The 21,110-nt window shown below is 22.6% G+C and overlaps 6 protein-coding genes across 6 annotated transcripts; 1 reads left to right on the top strand and 5 right to left on the bottom strand. All coding sequences in view use genetic code 6, as the record gives it.

Annotated features, from left to right (window-relative positions):
- Positions 1-117: 117 nt before the first annotated feature.
- TTHERM_00572070 (hypothetical protein) lies at positions 118-4,497 on the bottom strand (the record flags this gene model as incomplete). Its single annotated transcript, XM_001027713.2, has 9 exons — positions 4,233-4,497; positions 4,008-4,120; positions 3,841-3,920; positions 3,468-3,671; positions 2,387-3,137; positions 2,057-2,314; positions 1,488-2,000; positions 1,195-1,426; positions 118-1,133 (listed from the first exon to the last, which is right to left on the bottom strand). The coding sequence occupies exons 1-9, from the start codon at positions 4,426-4,428 to the stop codon at positions 118-120; spliced, it is 3,363 nt and encodes a 1,120-aa protein (XP_001027713.2). The 5' UTR covers positions 4,429-4,497.
- A 2,028-nt stretch (positions 4,498-6,525) lies between these two features.
- TTHERM_00572080 (hypothetical protein) lies at positions 6,526-8,589 on the bottom strand (the record flags this gene model as incomplete). The annotated part of the gene is made up of 2 exons (XM_001027714.2): positions 8,052-8,589; positions 6,526-7,781 (listed from the first exon to the last, which is right to left on the bottom strand). The coding sequence occupies exons 1-2, from the start codon at positions 8,431-8,433 to the stop codon at positions 6,526-6,528; spliced, it is 1,638 nt and encodes a 545-aa protein (XP_001027714.2). The 5' UTR covers positions 8,434-8,589.
- Positions 8,590-10,068: 1,479 nt separating this feature from the next.
- Positions 10,069-13,626, bottom strand: TTHERM_00572090 (F-box protein; the record flags this gene model as incomplete). The annotated part of the gene is made up of 1 exon (XM_001027715.2): positions 10,069-13,626. The coding sequence occupies one exon, from the start codon at positions 13,624-13,626 to the stop codon at positions 10,069-10,071; it is 3,558 nt and encodes a 1,185-aa protein (XP_001027715.2).
- A 799-nt stretch (positions 13,627-14,425) lies between these two features.
- TTHERM_00572100 (adaptor complexes medium subunit family protein) lies at positions 14,426-16,174 on the top strand (the record flags this gene model as incomplete). The annotated part of the gene is made up of 8 exons (XM_001027716.2): positions 14,426-14,463; positions 14,520-14,715; positions 14,802-14,918; positions 14,970-15,241; positions 15,335-15,550; positions 15,599-15,659; positions 15,718-15,870; positions 15,926-16,174. The coding sequence occupies 8 exons, from the start codon at positions 14,426-14,428 to the stop codon at positions 16,172-16,174; spliced, it is 1,302 nt and encodes a 433-aa protein (XP_001027716.2).
- Positions 16,175-16,557: 383 nt separating this feature from the next.
- On the bottom strand, positions 16,558-18,699 carry TTHERM_00572110 (hypothetical protein; the record flags this gene model as incomplete). The annotated part of the gene is made up of 6 exons (XM_001027717.2): positions 18,395-18,699; positions 18,231-18,333; positions 17,882-18,182; positions 17,242-17,816; positions 17,052-17,121; positions 16,558-16,994 (listed from the first exon to the last, which is right to left on the bottom strand). Exons 1-6 carry the CDS (start codon positions 18,649-18,651, stop codon positions 16,558-16,560), a joined length of 1,743 nt encoding a protein of 580 aa, XP_001027717.2. The 5' UTR covers positions 18,652-18,699.
- Positions 18,700-19,444: 745 nt separating this feature from the next.
- Positions 19,445-20,821, bottom strand: TTHERM_00572120 (BAL-associated protein; the record flags this gene model as incomplete). Its single annotated transcript, XM_001027718.1, has 3 exons — positions 19,445-19,524; positions 19,577-19,876; positions 19,990-20,821. The coding sequence occupies 3 exons, from the start codon at positions 20,819-20,821 to the stop codon at positions 19,445-19,447; spliced, it is 1,212 nt and encodes a 403-aa protein (XP_001027718.1).
- Between the last annotated feature and the right edge of the window lie 289 nt (positions 20,822-21,110).

Here is a 21,110-nt window from a genome sequence, read left to right as displayed (position 1 = left end):
ATAAAATATTAACTTATAAAAAATAGATAAAATATTTTGAATTAGTAGGAAGGTAGGTAGGTAAGTAAGTAAAGTTAAATTTATTTATTTTTTTAATTAATTAATTAATTATATGCTTCATTTGTTTATATAATTGTTAATTTTTTTATTTTAATGCTCTCTTGCTGAAAAGAAACGAATGCTATCTTCTGCTTTCAATTATGGGTTATTCTAAATTAAATTAAAATCTAATTTAGGGATTCCTTTTGAATTAAATGGGACTTAAGTGTTACGCGTAGAATTTGAGCTATTAATTACAAATTCTTTTGAATTTTGTTAACTCAAATTACTATTTTTCGAGCTAATGAAATCAAATTATTACAAAAAGTGGTGAGTTTACTTTGGAGATATATTAATATCATTTTTTAAGCTCTTGTATTAATTATTTTAGCCTGATAATTATTTTACAAATTTATTACTTGTATTACTCGTTTAAATATTTTTTTGGCTTGCCTACAATTTTAATAAGGAAGTAGTTGTAGCTGCTTTATTTTCTAAGTTGTTATTATTATTGTTGTTGTTGCTAATTTAGCTACCATTTATGTTAATATTGTTGCTATTACTCATATGGTTTGAGCTATTAATTTATGAAGTGCTTAATTTGGCATTTTAATTCTATTAAATAGTTTATGGTGTTGTTAGGGACCTATGAGACTATGAGCCATTCTTTTCTTCAAATGACTTATGCTCATTAATAGTCTTTAGATCTAAATCCGTAAATATTCTATTTGTTTTTGAGAGACCATTATTTTGGCTGTTTTAAAGCTATTACACTGTATAACTAATTTACTTTTGAGAAGATGTTAGAGATTACTACTAGCTTTAGCTTAATTATATGCTATTAGTTTTATTGTTTGAAATTGCCTTTAAAAGTTACTATTATTGAGTAGTAAGCTGCAATTGTTATTGCTATAGGTGCTATTAAAATTACTAAGACTGAGATTAGCTATTATTGGTTATTTGTTATTGATTTTAAATTAAATATGGCTACTACTAAGATTATCCTTGCTACTACTGTTAATTTTACTAGCTATTTTTTCCTTAGAAAATAGTTTTTATAGGATTGCTTGCAGATTATCTAGGAGATCCATTTGCTATTCATTTAGTTTAAAGTTATGTAAGTTAAAATTTATAATAAAAAAACAATTTATTTACATAAACTATAATTTCTCAATATAGAAAACTGATTAATGTTATTTTAGGAGAGATTTTCTTTTTATTTGCTTTGTAGTCTTTTTGATTCATCTAATAAATTATTTGGTTGAGTATTCTTCTTAATAGAGTTCTGAATGTCTTTGTTAGTTTAAACTTTTTAAATATTATTCTGCTAGTTTAATTGATTTCCGAAAGTCGTGTTTATTGTCTCTAGGTCTAAAGCTAAAACCTGCTATTTTTTTATGAAAAAATTAAATTATTTAAGAAAATTTTAATAAGTGTTGGTTGAATACTTTTTTGGTAGAAGCTGCTTGATTCTTTGATTATTTGCTATTATTTAGTAAAGGAGAGATATCACTTTCTTAAGAAGCTGCTGTGTGATGTGATTTGGGTCTTTTTAGGATATTTTCAGAGCTGTCTTTTGATTATTAAGCACTCTCAGAAGCATTCGATGAAATATTGTTAGAAAAATTATTTATTTAATTATTTTATGGAGATCTCTTTCTAATTTTCCCTTGTTTTTAAGGAGATCTACTATTATTTGTAAAGCTATTAAAGGACAATGATCCTTTACTTTATAAATCTTACACTTTATTATTAGTATATTTATGAGCTAAGTAGGGCTTTTAAAAGTTAGGCATTTCATTATTATTTACTTTAATAATATTAATTGTCTCTTAAAGTTCAGAACATTCAAGTATATCAGTTGTATTCTTCGATAATGTTGTGTCTTTGCATGATATCTAGAGTTCATCATGTGCTTCGTTGTTATGAGAAATTTAAGATAGAATAGATGCTTCCTCTTCCTTTTATTTACATTTATTAAAATATACAAAAGATCTATTTTATTAATAAAATTTACTATTAATTCTAAAGAAGAATTATAGTGCTTGTGATAGCTATTGATTAAGTGAGTTATGTAAGGAGAGTAGCAAGTGACAGCTTAGCAAACTATTTCAATAGATTTTAAATGATATATTTCACTTTGCTTATATGCATCTTATTTATAAAGATCGTACTGCTGAGTTTTTGAGTTTGTAGTAAAACTTTTTTGTTTGTCTAGTTCTATAAATCTGATTTCAGTTGCAATAGTAAAAAAACATATTGATAGCAGCAGCATCTATAAAAATAATAAAAAAAATATTAATAATTTTTTTTTCCACTGATTAAATTAATAATTATCAAGCTTTACCTTTTCAATCAATTGTTTTTTGGAAAGCTCAAATAAGATGTCTTCAAAAAGAATGAATTCATCATATGAAATGCATGTCATATGCATGATAGATCCAATGTTAAACTGCTCGATCCATTCTTAACTTTTTTATACTCCTACAATATTCCTATTATCATCATCAGTATTTTTAGTTGGGACATTCAATTCTTGTCTCATATTTTTTTCATTATTGTCTGGGTTATTCTTCCAAAAATATATGGATTGCCTTGCTTTCTTCAACTAACTGCTGCATTCATCGCCAATATTTGTTTCAAATGCAACTTTTTACTCAAAAGTTTTCAAGAAACTACAAGCCTATTGTAAAATAATCTTATTGAAAAGCACTTCTTCTTTAACAGCACTTTTCTTTGCTCCCAAATAACTATCTGCCTCAGTATTAGAATTTCCCAGATTTATTTAGTCATCGTTGTCTTATTCACCGCTTAAATCAAATACTTTATTAGATGAGGCTAAATTAAATTTATTCTTGCTTTGCATCCCTTTTGGAGTTGGTAAATTTTTTTAAGAATTATTTACTTTATTGTCTGTTTTTGAAATATTAGATTGAGTGGTAGCATTAAAAATACCACCTTGCTTTTAAGCAGTAATTACAGAAGTAGCAGTTTATTCACATTAATTTAATTTATCTTAACTAATAGAAAGTAGTTAATTATAGATATCTTCTAACACAGATATTGCTTTCTTAGCAGTCTAAATTGCTTACTCATGTCTATTTAATTAAAAATTAAAAAAAATTGACTAAATGAATTTAAATAAACCAGTAAAATTCTCTTAAAACTAACTATTAATTATTTAGTATTACTGATTGCAATAGGCACTTTAAATTATCACTTTTTAAAATCAAGCACCAATAAAAAAATTTAATATTTAAAATTTTTTTTCAATAGGTTATTTTTGGTAAATAAAAACATATTATCTACGTAATTATATTTATTAGGGTATTTATTTAATGCTTATTATTTAGAAAATTAATCGTATTAGTTGAAAGTTTCTAAATAAATCTAATTTTTAAAATAAAATTATATTAGTAAAAATTTACAGCACAAGCTAAGATAATATAGCACATTATTATAAATAGCATCTAACTAAGAAGGTTTAACGTTTTATTTTGTAAGCAACTTTCTCCAGTACTATTTAGCTTTCAAAATTTTCATATTCAGGCCAAAAATCATTTTTCAGACTTGTCTCAAGATTATAAATAACTCCATCAATATATTTGTTGCATTTGTCAAGTTTCCAAAGCCTAATTTGTTAAATAAATCGCTCTAAAAATATGATTTTACTAAATTTTTGAATGTAGCAAATGCTTTTTAAGCTTAATTAAATTAACTTATTTGAAATTATCTTTTTAACTATAATTCTGTTGAAAAATAAATCAAAGCCTTCTAAAGTAAATTAAAACATATTTTTACCCCTAATAAGAGCAAGCTCTGTTATAAAGAACTGTAATAATTAAATTTCTATCAATTTGCTTTCCTCTATTAGCTGCGAACTGTTTAATAAATAAAAAATAGTTTAATTTAATGCACATTTCAGAATAATTGATGTTTTTCTAATTTCCATAAATTATCTCAATTACTTCTATTATCTCTTCAGCTTGCTCAAGAAAGTAGTTAGATTCTTAAAAAAGGTTTCTGTCGACCAAATTTATTGATTCATCGCATAATTATTTGATTTTATCAAACATTTACTCTATTTATTTTAATAGATCATGATGCTTTAATGTTTTGCTTTATCTTTTAGATTGAGGTCTTTGCGACACATCATTTAAAAGATTTGAATATAAATGTAGATAATCTTTTACCTTTATTCTAAATAAATTTATGAAGTTTCATCTATTTTACTTAGTCTTTTGCTTAAACTTCTAAATTTTATTCACTACTAATAATACAGTCTTATTCTTCCTTGCTTTCGCTTTGATGATTGACCTAATCTTTCATCAATACAGGAACCTCTTATTTGTCTATTTAAGTTAATTTCAATGATTGCTTTTTTTACATTTTGCAAATAGAGAATTGCTTAATTTTTAATGATAATATTTGTTTAAAATCTCTAAAAATACAATTCAAACTTTTTAAAATTAAATAAATAATCATTATTATTTGAAGATAGTGTATGAATTCCATTCATTTGCTTTATTTACTTAGTTAGCATTGCAATAAAATAGTATAAATTAAATTAATTTATAAATCATTTTTTTAAGTATGAGATGGAAATTTTTTTTCTTATTCCAAATTAAATTATTTATCATTTTTTAATTGATGAATTATTTTTCCTTGATTAAAAATATATTTTCATTACCATTATATTAAAATTTACATGAAAGAGTATTTATTTATCTACATCTGATATAAATTGTTAAATTGTCTACCTTACATTAAAACAAATAATTTAAGCATTTATAAAAAATAATTAGTTAAATTTTAACTGATATTTTTTAATTTTATTAGGTATTTTTAGATTTAAATCAATAAGTTGTTAAAATGCTTAAAACTTAAATTTCCTAAAAAAATAAATGAAATTAAATAAAACAGAATGGCTAAAAAATTTGATCAATTAGTTAATTATTTTTAAGACAATTAAAAGAAAAAGCTCATTAGGAAAAAATATATTTCATTAAAATATTTTAGTAGAAATAGACCAAGCAATTTTTTAGTCAATAGTGACTTAATTGAGTTTTATTTTAATTTTTGATTAAAAATTTTTACAAATATTTAGGACTAGGATCAACAGGCAAAAATTTAACTAATTATTCTTCAGAAAAATCATATTCTTAACTGAAATAGATGTTTTATTAATAAATTTAATTCATCAATTTAAAATATAAATGATGAGCTTGCACCTGATTTAATCCATACCTAGTACTAAAAATTTTGAAGTACATCCTACCTATTTTGATGACCACTAGTTACTTCAAAGTTAAACTAATCATAATGCCTTTTTGAGAAACAAAACATCCTTGTAAAATTAGAAAATATCTAAATCTCTACCAAGAGCTTGATTTTATATTTACAGTTTTGTATTTATTTCAATATTTTTATTTTATTTTTTGTAAATTCTTATTAAAATTATTCTTGTAAACTAATAAATAGATAGAAAATTAAAAAAATTTACTTTAAAAAAATATAATTTTTAAAATTAAGTTAGATATTTTACTATCTTTAATTAGATTTAATTTTTACTCATATTGATATCATTATAAATAGTTATTTTCTTTTAAAATTCTAAAATCTTACAGAAATTTATTCAAAAAACTACTCTCCTTTTAAACAATAGTGCAAAATGTAAAAATTTACTTTCATTTGCATTTTCTGATTATTTTCAACATAATTAGATGTGTTACCTACCTACCTACCTTTCATTCACTCTTATCTAAAATTAATAAAACAGGAATTAGATGGAAATAATTGCTTTTATGGGAGATTACTAATTAATATTTAACATATTTATTTGTTAAAATTTTAAAATACTACTTTGTAAAGTCTTAGTAATAATTTTTTTAAAAATATGTAATACTCACATTTTAAATTTATTTTACACCTAATGACTCAAAATCTTAAAAATTTTTGTTAATTAATAATAATTGTAAGAGAGTTAACATTAAGATAATAAAGAAATATATACTTTTTTTAATAGGAGAAATAAATATTCCTTAAAAATTAATAATTTAAATTATAAAATGCTAATTTTATAAATAAAAGTAAGTGATTAATTTAATTTCAGTTAATTTTTTAATTACTTAGTTAGTCAGTCAGTCAGTCAGTTAGTAAGTAAGATATATTTAAACTAATGTTTATATAAATTATAAATTAAGGAAATTTTACTTTGTTATTAATATTCCTACTTAATGCATATTTCATTTTAAATATCTTGTTTCAATTATTTAATTAATAATAATGAATTAATTAATTAATTCATTAATAGTTAGAAAACAGATTAGCAATTTTTGATTATTAGAAGCATTTGATTTTTATAAATTTTAATAAGAGAATTTTGTTACAATTAGTCATATAAAAATTTGAATTTTGTTATTAATTTATTTAATCAAACAATTATTAAATAATGATTCATTTATTTATTTTATTTATTATATTAATTCATTAGTGTGGGATAATTTCAGAAACATACCATAAATCTCCATTTAAGATTTACAATAAAAATTGTTCTTGTTTTTTTCTAATCATTTCCTTTTCTTACAGCATTAGGTATTGACTGTAGTTATTCATCTTATAAAAATCATTGTTAATTTGATCATTTAATACTTATTATTATTTTAATTTAAATAGAGACTCTCCATTATCACTCATAGCCTCATCATTAATTAAGTTAGCTATTTCTATTTATTCAGTGCTTTTACAGTTTACATCAATATATGTATTTTGACCTTATTGTTCTTATTAAAACGAATCTAAATACAATTTTTAAGCTTGTTTCTTTTGAAAAACTGAATCTACTGAAAATCTCTCAGATCTTCTTATGTCATTGGTTATCTGCAATTAAGAGGCTCTAGATCTATCTTCTTGATCTTTTTTCTATTAGTTTTCGTTTTTAGAATCTGCTGCAAATGTTGTAGGAGTCAAATCATGCTCATTATTTGTATTTTTACCAGTTCCGTTATTCTACTCAACAAGATCTGTAGGGCTAGAGCAATATGATCTTTTTTTTTCATTCTCTCCATCTTCCTTAGAGATAGAATTTTCTATAACCTCTTATATTGATTCATTATTTTTTTATTCTTCGAGTTACTTATTAATCTCATCTACGTTGATACAGAAAACTTCATTCGCAATTGAAGTAAGGTATGTGTTGGTTTCTGTATGTTTAATTCTAAATAATTAGTTTACACGTAAGGTTTATTCCTCTTAGCCAGTGCTTGGGTATACTATTTCGATCTGCCATTATTGATTAGAAGTTAGCCTATTATGAGGACCTCCTGAGACTAAAAATCCATTATTAAATTTGCTCTATGCATCATGGCGGAAATTTTTATTTGATTGTAAATAACAACTAGTCATTGAATGTTATATTTTTACATGTTGATTATTTTCTATTTCTACATCATCCATATCGATGGACTCCATTTCAGGTGAGGACTCATTTTCTTCTTCGTTGTTTTAGCTTGATGACTAAGTTTATAATTATTACTATTGTTACTAGTTAATATACCCATTTTCTTAGTGAATACTTTTGAATTTCCATGTTAAGTACATTTCGTTATGGTCATCCTTTTGCTTTTCTAGCTTAACAAGGTTTTATTTATCATATTTCTTTAGTTTTTGGTATTTGCAAAATAAATAGAAATGATCTTTTAAATTTCTCAAAATAATGTTATCTCCAATTTTTACTTACTATCCTTTATATTAAAAAACAAATAATTCGTATTAATAAAAAACTAAAGTGATAATAATAAGTATTTTAGAATAATCCTTAAATTTATTATAAATAAGTGTTATTGTTTTTTTGTAAATGCTCTTGAGTATTATTTTTCAAAAAACCAAAATTGAATTATAACAGCAATCCAAGTTTAATTTGAGCATTTTATTAGATAATTAGTCTAGGTAGAAACCCCTAATCAAAAAGTTAAGCTAATATATATAAAGTAAGTTTGTATATATAAAGTTACCATTAGGATTTGAATTAAGAAATACTGAAATAAATTCACTATCATTTCCATTAATATATTAAGTTTCATAATGTCCGCTGTAATAGCTTGCACAGGAATATTAGTCATTGTCTCTGTTGTTCATGCTGATTTACTCTTAAATAACTCTGCTTGGGCGGCAAAGTTTTTTTGTATTAATTTTTTTAGCTTTCATTTATTATTCAACTGGAGCTGCATTTTTTTAAGGGCTATTTTATTCCTTAAGGGTATCTTAGTCCTAATTCTTTATATTGGTGCTATAGTGTTGCTAAAATTCACTTGATTCAGATTAATAACTACCTATAACTGGTCTTGCTTATTTATTTTGAGGTTCTCTCATGTTTTTATAACATAAATTTCCCATTTAATCTATAAATATCTAAAAGCACAATTTAGATTGAAAATAATTTGATTAATGAATTTGTTATTTATTATATCTTTTTTCTTAACTATTAGATTAAGTATTTTTTGCTTGCTTTTTTGTTTGGTTTGTTAGATTTTTTTGAGTTTATTAATTAATTAATGCAAATTTGTTTGCTTATAATTCTTTTCTTGAATGTATCTCATATCACTATAATATTAAATTTCTTTTCAGGTAGTCAAATCTCTATAATTAATTGCTATTCATTGATTGTAAGGCATATTTGACTAAGAGAATAATTAACTTTTAATTCATCATTAATTGTTTTTTTGAAGCTTTTTAATGTCAATAAATACAAAAATTCACAAAATAATTCTTTTATCAAAATAAATTACTAAATTAAAAATTCATAAATTTTAGTTTTTTTCTCTATTTCATTTCATTTGTAATATTATCATACAACTATCAATAAGACAAACTAGTTAAATACTATATTAAACATTTACAAAAATAAAATCCTATCTCAAAAAATTTAAAATGGCTCCTTCATCCTTTCTTTTATTTCTATAATTTCTTGTATCTTGTAAAGTTAGATTTAAATATGCAATTTCATTTAGTTTTAGAAAATTTTTATTTGAAAGGATATGCGGCTTTTATTTACAATGATTAATTGCTTAATTTTATCAGTATTTATCTAGTTTTTTATTTCATAACTCCAGACAATTTGATTTAAATTTTTTCTGATTTAAAAAATTGCGAAACTTTAGAAATATTTTCCCTCTAAAGTATATTTTGATCAGGTAGTTGATTATAACTTTTGTCACTAATCAAACTTCTTTTGGTAAATAAATAAGCTTCAGAAAAGTGTAAAGTCAAGATTAGGTAGATAATTACACTTTTAAACACTTATGCTGATCAAAAAATATTAATTTCCTTAAAATCGATTTATAAGATTAAATAATTAAAAGTTTATCATAGCCAAAAATAAAAACAAAAAATTTAGCTTTATTTATTTAAAATTGCATACAATTTTTTATAAAAACTACAAAAATCAATAAATGTTAAGCTGAGATTAACATTTTTGTTTTTTTTTTTGATGATATTTTTTCTTGATAAATATTTATTTAAAATTTTTTAGATTTTACATGCTAAATTAGCTAGCTAAAAGATGAAATCTTACAAATTATTAAATTTTCAACTAAATTCTATTAAAAATTCTAAATCAAAAGAAAATAATTTAAATTATATAATTTTTTCTTTTTCTTTTAAAGTAATATTATGGATAAAATCTGTTATATTTTTTTGAGCAAATTATGCAATAAAAATATGTTTTTGAATTCAATGTTCATTTAAATTTCCAATTAAAACATGTAAGCCAAGAGGTAATTAATTATTTTAGTTAGCAATAGGTTTTTTAATAAATTTTATCTCATATAGCATATTTTCCATACTAAGTAAGAAAATTAAAAATCAATATTTTTATATTAAACAGATAAATAAATATAATTAAACTAATAATTAAAATTAAGTTTTGGTTTTTTATAATAAATTAACTTGAATATAAATTTAAAAAGCTAATTAAATTATACAGTCTATTATTAGTTACAAACAAAAATAAAAAATATTAAAATATATATTTCATTTAGTGTAATTCGTTATTTTTACTCCGTTTAAATTTAGAATATGTGTAATTGTACTGTGAAGACAATTTAATCTATAGTCATCAAATTTTACTTTTATTTCTTGAATGTTTCTTGAAATAATTGACTCAAAACAGTGACCATTGATGCGAGTCGCATCTGATATATTTATAATTTATAGCTACTCCATTTTTTAGAATATGAACTCTAGACCTGTGTCATCTACTTAGTTTCCAATTATTCTTATCTTTTTTAAATTGCTTATCTACTCAGAGATTAATTATAAGGTTTCGTTTGTGCACCACTATCCTAAAGATAAATGCTGAATTAGCTAACAACTTTAAAAAATACTTTTAATTATATCTATAGAAGGTGTGTATGGTAGGAACCACTCGCCTTTAGACTTTTTAACTATATTAACAATTTTCAATGATCTTAAATTTTTAAATAATCCTAGCTTTTATAAGTTTAACTCTCTGCTCTACATATCATCTTCTGCAAATCTTGTCATAACCATATTTCTTATTTTCAAACAAGTAATTCTTTCGAAAATGTCATCCATCGGTTTTTATAAATGGGTTGTATTAAGTTCTATGTTTTTTTATACTTTCTCTTAATGCTTTTCTAATTTAATTTTTTAATAATATTCAATTCTCTCTAAAAATGATGGATTAACAGTAAAGACTTCAAATGTATTCAGAGATTTTAAATCAGTAATTATTTTTGCTAAATTCTAATCTGATATTTTATCATTGTAATTAAAATTGTCTAATAAACTTTTAAGAGCCAATCTCTATAAGTTATTCAGATGATTATCTAGTTAATAAAGCTATTAGTCTGTAACTCTACTAAAAAAGGGTATTGAAATATCTTGGATCTACTTACTGTGCTGAATGAAAGTTAAAAACAACTTAGGTGTGAGTGCCATGTAGTTTGATAAATCCAGAACTTTTAAGGTACTAGATTGTCTGGATTGAATAATCTAAATTAAAGAATCAGGTTTTAAGTTTGCTAATTGGCCTATTTGCAATGAATGAATATATTTAGCATTTTCAATCATTTTAAGTACTCTTTCACATGGAGTATCTCTTTTCAAAAATACGAGTTTTCGAATAGACAAGAAAAATGATTTATCAAAGAATTTGGAAACAGTCCTTACCTAATAAAGCTATTTCTTAGGTAAAAACATGAGAATCTAAGCCATAACATGCTCAGGCAATTGAGCAAGATATTTTTAAATTTCAAATTTTAAAAAATCAGTTTGACTATTTTGAGATTGAGAATCTTTATTTAAGTTGCTATTGATTTTTCCTTTTGTAATTACTCTTTTGTTATTAAAGCTAAGTGAATCATCGTCTTAAATTTTTAATTTAAAACTATTCTTTTCAAAGATGTAGCTGTTACCTAATTTTTTTACTGACTAAAACTATGAAGGCAGATTTGGTGAATTTATGCCATCTTTAAGTTTTAACAATTCTCCTCCTTAATTTTAAAAATCAGTAACTTAACTTTTCAAATTATTTGGATTTACAAATTCTTCTAAAATATTATTTTAATGCTTTTATTCTTCTAATAATTTTTGATTTTGGTTATTCTCTTGAGAGTCATACTAAATGTTAGTAGCTTAAACATAGAATTGATCAGGATTATTGAAATTTTCATCTTCGTTTTCGTCATCCATCGAGAAAGGATTTCTTCTTTTTAGAGCAAGAGTCTACCCATTAGAGAAAGTTTTTTTTGTTATTGATCTATCTACTTTGTATAAATTTTTTTTGCCAGATGCTTGCTGCTTAATATCTTCTAATTTTTTTTATTGTTATTTGTTTTTTATTTCTTGTAATTTATTTTACAGTCCCATAAACTTAGAATTATTTGCTAATAAACTGCTTTATGCTTAAGCCTGCAAATATTTTTATTCGTTCTCATATTGCTATTCAATATTTTTTTATTCTAAAAAATATTTTTACATTTACAAATTATTTTAGGCATCTTTGGGTTCATTGTATTCTTTTATTTGTTTCTCTATTACTTCCTTTTACTGAATAAGCTTAATCTCTTCTTAGTTCAAAGAATCTTCAATAAACATCTAGTTTTATAATAGCTACTACTTTCTTAACAGTTTTTCTTATTACATCAATACAAGTTGCTTCTCACAAAGCATAAGTTGTTATTAAGCTAATATTTTTTTTTACTCTGACAATAAATTATCTTCTTCTTAAAGCATTTATCTGCTTTAGTTTTCAAACTAATTTTCTAGCTCTTTCATTTAATTTTCATTATAAATTCTATTCAAATTGCACTCCTCAGTTTCTGAAGAGTCTTTTACAGATTCTGCTCTTGGGGAAATATATTTTTTATTGTTACTTTGTGTAAGTTCATTCACTTAACTAGTTGATTAAGGAGATTAATGTGTACTTTAACTTTTTTTATTATTTTAAGGTATTAACAGCAAATTAGATATTTCTTTACTCATTTAGGGTGATTTAATTTATATGCTATCATCAGAATTTTAATCTTTATTGCTTACTTGCAGTAACTAAAGTTATTCTATTGTCTTCTCTTGAGTAGCATTTTAGCTCCCGTTTAGTGTATTTAGCTCTTCACAAATTGTATACAATTTATTTTCTTCTTGCTCTATATTTATTTCATCTATTTTTTTTGGCTATTTTGATTAATAATTGTCTTCATCTTCTGTGTGGAGCTCTATGATTACATCTTCAACTTGTCTCTACTTCTATAAATATTTATCTATTTTGTTCTTTTTATGTTATTCTTTTAATAATTGTTACTACTATTTTTCCTTTTCTTTAGCTTGCTATTAAAATATATTTTACTAATCTAATTTGTTAAGAGACTTCGCTAAGCTTTTCTCAATTTATTTTTTATCAACCTCTACATTTTCTATTTCTAATTATTAAATTTTCTTCTCACTACTATTCATTTTGTTGACTGATTATTATAAATTTATTTTCATTTAGTTAATGGAAACTCTTTTTTCAGCTTTAAATTAAAAGTGGTTTTTTTAATTTGCTTCCTGCTAAGCTTATTTACTTTCTAAAGATATCTGTTTCTTATGGCTCTCTTAATCTTTATTTGAATTGCCAATACTAGATTATTTTTGTTTTTGTGAATAAAATTATATCAACGATGAAAGTTTAGCTAAAAACAACTTCAAACTTTCTTAAGTAGAATCAACCACACATAAATGAGCAAGCTATTTCTGAACAATCTAATTCTTTAAAGAAATATCTTACAATTATACATTTATACCCTACTAACTTTCTACAACATCAATAGTAATTTTCCCTTCTTGGATGAAAGTCTAATGGACTTTAGAAATTTAATAAAGTCCACATTTGTATAAACTATCATTTGAACTTGAAGGTTCAAGCTATAAATATGGATGTTTAGATAAACTCATTTTATCTGAATTTTCTTCAAAACAAGCATATAAATGAATTCTCTTTCCTTTTCCTTTGCTATTAGTAAATGGAACTAAGTTACCATTTCTCATTAAATTGCACGAGCATGGAAGATTGAAAACACTTTTATACATCCTTTTTAGTTTATATTAATCTTAATTCAATCAATTTAATATATTGATAATTTCTTATAGATCTACCTCTTTTACAGTATATCTTAAATTTCAAATCAAATTTATACATTTTATTCCCGCAAAAAATTTTCATATGGTTGATATTGAAACATGAATTGGGTTTTAATGGATCTTCAAAAGCTTCACAATTTTCATAAATAATGTTTTTAAACAATAAATAATTGATTGATTTTGTCAAATTTAAACAAAAATGAATTCGTAAAATATTCCAAATCATTAATTAACATTAAAAATACTTTATTTTACAAAATATTTGTTTATTTATTAAAACAAGTAAATTAAGTTAATTTTGAAAGCAAGTTAAAGAATAATTTACTTAATTACAATAAAAAAATATAAGCTATTTATTAAATAATTATAATTTATGACGGATTTTTAAGTTTAATAATAACAGTAAAATAATTTTCAAATAAAAAAAAATTAGCAATTTTTAATATTTCAATCATCAAAAATTCAACTTTTCTAATTTATTAAAAAACTAAAGAATATTTTTACATCTACAATTATTTGCATTAAATTATTTTTATATTTACAGTGATGTCTTTCGTTATGAAATTGCAAATTTTAATTTTTAAGTTAAAAAAACAAATACGTTTTGAGATATTTGGATACTATAAAGAAAAATTTTGCCAAGCAAATCATAAAAAAATTTGATCAAAAAAAAAAATACAACTAAATTTTTTAAGGAATATCTAAATATTAAATTTCAAGACTTATAAAATAATAGGAAAATTAAAACATGACAATTGATTCAATTTATATAATAGCATAAAATAGGTATAATTTATAGACATTAATATAAATATTGAGGTTCGTTTTATTCATCAAAAAAGCGAAATCATAGCTTACAAAAACTATTTTGGACAAAATAGAAGAAAAATAGCAGAGGAATTTTGCAATTAATACAGCAAATCCTTCAAAAACCATTCCACAATTGAGGCTTAGTATCCACTTTTCATCATTTAAGAAAAAGTATGCATCTTTCACAGTCTCTCAGATTTCATAATTTTGTTCATACTAAATAGTGAAGTAAGAATTAGATTGTTTAAAATTAACTTTATATTTTATTAAATAATTATTGCAAAAAATGAAATCTAATATCTAAATAAAAAAAGGAATAATTGTTGTCTGCTTAACAATTAATGTATTTGGTTGCAGATATTTTGAAAAATACTTACAAAGAGATTCTTAATAGTGAGAAACTCAAGAGTAATTTTAGCTCATTGTTAATTGTAAAATCATTTTTTATTTTATTTGCAATTTAATAATATTTTTTATAAAAGATGTTAGATCATTTTATGGAAAAAGGATAGCCACTAATTACATAAAAGCAAGTTTTAGAAAGCCTTGTCTAACCCTAAGGCGTTTTAGATAAAATAGAAGAAGTTGTAATTGGATAAAATCAGCATTAAAACGAAAATTTTAAGGTTTTAGAAAAGTATATTGATGGTCTGAGCGATGTAAAAGATAACCATTTACATAGAATTAAAGATTTAAAATGTAGAGAAGAAATATTATTTGATGTAGTTGAATTTGTAGATAGCATAATTGACAGGTAATTCATTTATTAAATATTTTTATTTTCAATAAAATATAAAATAAATTACTTTTACTTAATTTCTTCAAATAAAAAATTATTTAATATTAGATAAGGAAATCTTATTAATAATGAAATTAATGGTGAAATTAAAATGGAATGTCATTTGAGTTAGTATCCTTTAGTAAATGTATATATGACTATCCCTCAGAAATTCGATGATCTCTCAGTTCATGAATGTCTATTAGATTAAGCTGATAAATTTGAAGCAGATAAGATTCTTTCATTTAATCCTCCATCTGGTTCTTGTTCTCTACTTTATTACAAGTAAGTTTATTAATTAGCTTAAAAATACAATTTACATTGTTTTTGAAGTATAAAAACTAACGTTTGCAGATTGCCTTTTAATTTGATTCATCATTTAGAAATAACAAAAGTAATTATTTTGTATTAATTGTTAAGATTTAAGAGTTAAATCTAATTTATTCTAATAGGATACAGTAAAAATAAACTTTAAATTGAATGCATAACCAATTAGAGGATAAGAGTATAAGACGGAAGATTTTTATGTTAAAATAATATTACCTAGTGAGATGATTTAAAAAGAAATTAATGTTAAGAAAGGAAATGTCAGTACTAATGATAATGTAATTAATTTAGAATAGTAAAAAATATATTAAATTTATGTATTTAATATAATAGTCTTTAATTTGGAGAGTTGGAACTATTCCTAAAGATGAATCACTTACTTTCCAAGCAATATTGTAAGATAAAAATTAATAAAATATGAAGAATAGTACTTTTGTCGCTTGCTTGAAATTTACTATCCCTGATTATTCTGTAAGTGGAACTAAAATAGATAAAGCCACAGTAAAAAATTCTGCAGAAAATCAAAGAAGACTTGCAAGAAATATTTCAAAATCAGGTCATTATGAAATAAGATTAAATTGATATTTATTAAAATTAATTTTTTATCTCACAAAATTTTCTATTTATTTTGTAAAATATTGTTTATTTATTAAATATATATTGATTGATTGATCAACATATTTTTAAAAATAAAAAATTTTTTATAACTTAAACCAACACTTTTGAATTCAACTTTTTTTTTGTTTAAAAATATCAAAAATTTATTACAAAAATTTATAAATTTACTAAATAAATAAAAAAAATTAAAAAGAAAAAATTTAGTCTATATATAAGATGCTTTGATAATTTAAAGAGTTTTGTTAAATCAATGAATACATTTTAAAATTAAATTTTAGAGTTATTGTAAGTTTAGAAATTTAAATTATTTTAAGATTTTATTTACGAATTTGCATAAAAATTATGATTCAATAAAGTTTAATCTTTTAATGAGATTTTGTATATACATATCTTTTAGGTATCTCTTATTACTCATACTATTCTTTTTCTTTTGTTGATAGATTAGAATAAAAATAATCATTTGTATCTTTGTATTTACTAGATTCATATTAAGTAGAATATGCTTATTAATTCGATTAAACTAGCTGAGGCAAGTATGCTGATTCAGATTTATTCATCAAACTATCTTTATCTATCTAAATATTTTGATTTGTTGCTTATAAATCATAGTCATTTTATTAAACGAGTTCATCACCATTAAAATCAGGTTCTTCTTGAATTGGTTATTAGTAACTCTTAATTAGATTATTTTCTTTATTGTTGGGTGATGTAGTTGGTTTTAAGAAATTTGAGCCCCATATTAGTCTTGCCGAATTTACACTATTCTTTAACGATGTTTCTAATACTATTCATATTTATTCATTTAGTAAATTAAATAATTTATTCAAAGAGAATTAATTACATCTATTTTATGAATATTCTGTAGTGTTGTACAATGTTGTGTACTTTTTGATATCTTTCACTCCTTTATACTTTACATTTAATAACAAGAAATTATTTTATATTTTGAATAATTAAATGATAATGTTTTATTAGATTTATTTTTTTTGCTTATGAAAAAAAGAAAAGAAAAATAACTTGAATTGAATTACAATATTTTTGAAATTGATAAATGTTTTCTTTGGAGATATAAAAACTCCTTGTTTAATTCTTTGCTTTTTTTCTATAATTTTTCTTTTTTCTTCTTCGTTATTTTGCTGCATCTTATATACTGGTGTCTTTTCTATTCCAAAGTTAGGTAATCGAAAAGGTTGGTTATTTTTATCAGCGTCAATAATTTTCTCCCACATATCTTTTGTCAAAAGAAAATTATTTGTTTAATTTTCCATTTCAGTTTTTATTTTTTTTTAAATAGCTAGCTTTTCTTGTTCCTGCTTAAGTTTTTTTTCAATATCCTTTTAGAATTAATTAAATCTATTTAGATTGTAAAACTATTTTTTAATTTTTTCATTATTAATGTGGAAATCCTTGTTAACAACACCTTCTCCGAGATATTTTTATTAATAAAGTTTTGACTAAACATTAAATTGAGGCATATTTCCTGAAGACATACTTTTGTTTCTCATTTAATGACCTACGTAGTCATCTCCTTGCATTTGCATTTGATAATCATTAAATTTTTAATTTACAGAAGTTGTTTTTTTCTTAATTGAAGCTTATTATTCATCTAGTAAGTTAATTGTTCATAGTAAAATATTTATTTATTTGTTAAACTTTATAAAAATAAAATACCTTATTTGTTTTATTTTAGCTCATCTAAGTAATTTAATTCAATTAATTAATCATTTTACTATTCATTATCATCAATTACAGAATTTCTTGAAGGAGGCTATGACTTTTCTTGGGTATCTTTTATAAACTGCTTAAAGAACATATCTTTTATACCTGGTATATTTGCTTTTGCCTCTTTTTCAAGTAGCTCCTACTATAGCCTTTCTTAGTGCAATTTAGATTTTAAATCTAATTTTTTTTACTATTCCTCTGACCACTGCTTTGTTTTTTCATCTACTTCAATCTTTTTCACTAATTATTACTAAAAACCAATAAATAAAAATAAAAGACTAAACTAGAATTTAATTACATATTTTTATTTTTCTTGCTTAATCTTATATTTATTTTAATAATTCTAAATTTAATTTCTCTACTATTCATTTTTTTAAGATACAATCACTCTTCGTAGGTCACTTTAATGATTTATTAGTTATAAATATGCATTTCAATTGAAAAATTAATTAAATATAAAACCTTGCATCTTTTATAGAATCCACTTACTGCTGCCTAATCAACTCTTTTTAAAACTCTGAAAGTTCTGGTACTCTTTTTCCTTGTAAAAACTACTCAGTTAAGTTATTAAATACTTCAATCTTTTGTTAAGTAACTTTTGATAGGTATCTTTAGCTCCTCCTTTAAAATTTCTATTGCTATTCATCATCTTGGCTTTTATTTTAAGAAGATGTAGCTGATACTAATCTATTTACTAGCTTATCTTGATATTCGCTCATCAAAAAAAATATGTAGATATCACTTGAGAGATTTATTTGTAAAGTAAATTAATTTTTTACTATATTTAATTAATTACTTTTGAATTATCTGCAAAATGAATTAATTTAATTAACATTTAATTCTTTCAACTAAATAAATACTTACAATCAAAAATTTAATAAAGTTACTAATAATATAAAGACAGACAAAATCAATATAATAGTTCTGATTAAAATAAAATAATATAATATAAAGTTGTATCTCTTACAAATACGTTTTAAAAATTTTATTTATGTTCTACTTAGATCTAACTGGGTGTATTCTCTTGTTAACATTTTATGGTTGCAATTTTATATATTCTAAATATTAAATCAAGTGATACTGTGCTATTAGATAAAATTTATAATTTTTAATTTAATTAAATCAATAAATTAAAACGTTATCTTTACATATAGTAAGTAAAAATTTTAGGATGGTAGTGACAAATAAATATAATTTATGGGTAGATTGCTTTTTAATTATATTATATTTCTTATAATTTCTTTTAATAATATGTGTAACTTGTTTTACATAGTATGAAAATTTTAATTGAAAAGATATTAATCTTCAAATATAAAAATTATAGTATTTATTTATTTTATGTTAATTATATTATTAGTAAATATATTATTTATATAATTTATAATTTATTTCATATTTTTGTAGTAGATAACAAAAATAAAATTAATTGTTGATGCACTAAGAAAAATTCATTCTTATTCTGAAATTCTTTATCACATTAATACAAAATAAGTGTAGAGTATATTTCTTAAATCATCTAACTCCTTTTAAAGCTAATTCTTATTTAACTCTATTAAAATAGGTAGGATCTGGATACCCAAAGTAAGCAGCGCCTTTTAATTATGTTATTTATTAATTTCTAAATGACAAAGAATTATAAATTACCTCCATGAGTGTTAGTTTTATGATGAATACCATTCCAAACAATTTAATTATCAAGTCCAGTTGTTACACTTCTGCCTATTGTGAATATTAACTTTCTATCAAAGGCAATTTTCAACAGATCTCTAACTTCTCTTCCTTCATCATTATCAGGTAAATATGCTGTTCTCCAAGTAGAAGGAACATACTTACCATTTATATTACCACCATGCATATTATAATTAATAACTATAGTATTACATTTATATCCTTCACATTTGCTTTTGGTTACTTCAATAGTCATATCACCATCTGGTTAATCCCCTTTTAAAATAGCATAAAAATATTTATACTTTTGAAATAAATTTTAATTTTTATCATATAAAACTAATAAATTTCTTGCATAATTATTTTTTATAAAATAAGTATTTATTTACCAGTCATAACTCCATATATTTTAGAGCAAATAGGGCATTTAATATAAGTAGATTAAATCATCATTTTTAAGCATTCTTTATGGAAATAGTGTCCATCACAATCAATTAATCCTATTGCATCAGAATCTTAATCGTTTGAAAGCTGATTTTTAAAATCATCTGGTTTATAATCTTTAATGCCATCGTATAATTCAAATTAGCAGATGCAGCATTTTTCATCTTCTAAATGAGGATTGTCTATTTTTTTTTCTTTTGCATCGATTTCATCAAAAGCTTTCATTAAATAGTATTCTAAAGCTGTAAACTAGTAGTGGTTAGTTAACTTTTAGACTTCAGGAACTTTTCTTAATTCTTTTTTTTTCATTAAATCAAAATATTCTTCAATTTTATCAATGAAATCAATTAAACTGTTATTTTCCTTCACATATTAAGATGTAGTATTAAATTTATATGATCTCTTTTATATCTTTATAGTGATTTCATTCTCAGAAGGATCTAATTCATAGGTAATAACGTTATCTTGAATTGTAGAATCTATTTTTTCAGCTTCCATTTCATCGTTATTTGCTTTTTCACTTAAATTAGACATTGTCCTTTTTATTTTCTTTTTTAATATTTCAATTTTGCTACTTGAAAGGTTTAGAGTATCATTTGATTTTTTTTTGCTGTTTACTTTTTATTTTTAAGTTGCTTTCTTCTTTTTATCTCCACTATCAGATTTACCATCTGCTTAGCTATCAACCTCTTCATCTTCAGATTCTAATTGCTTAATGTTTTTTTAGGTCTTCTTATTTTGTTTCTATTAAGCTTTTTGATTTTTCTTTCTAGCCATTTTGTAAACTTTTGGTAAAATTCTTTTTAACTTTATTAATTTGATAGTGAATATCTTTATGTAATAAATATATAATATTCAATTTTGATCATTTATTATCTATGTTTTATAACACTAAATAATTTCTGATAAAAAACTTATCTACAATCTATAAGGCGGGATATAATCAAGCCTTTTCAATAAATCAATTTATATTTGGGACAAGAATAAAATGACATTTATACATTTATAATTTTTACAAAGATTTTATTTGAATTTTCTTTTTAAATTATTAAATAATCTATTAAAG

Source organism: Tetrahymena thermophila, assembly GCF_000189635.1.
Source record: "Tetrahymena thermophila SB210 genomic scaffold scf_8254431, whole genome shotgun sequence".
Taxonomy (NCBI): domain Eukaryota; phylum Ciliophora; class Oligohymenophorea; order Hymenostomatida; family Tetrahymenidae; genus Tetrahymena; species Tetrahymena thermophila.
The sequence above is the reverse complement of the archived record's forward strand: the minus strand, read 5'-3'. Positions and strand labels throughout refer to the sequence as shown.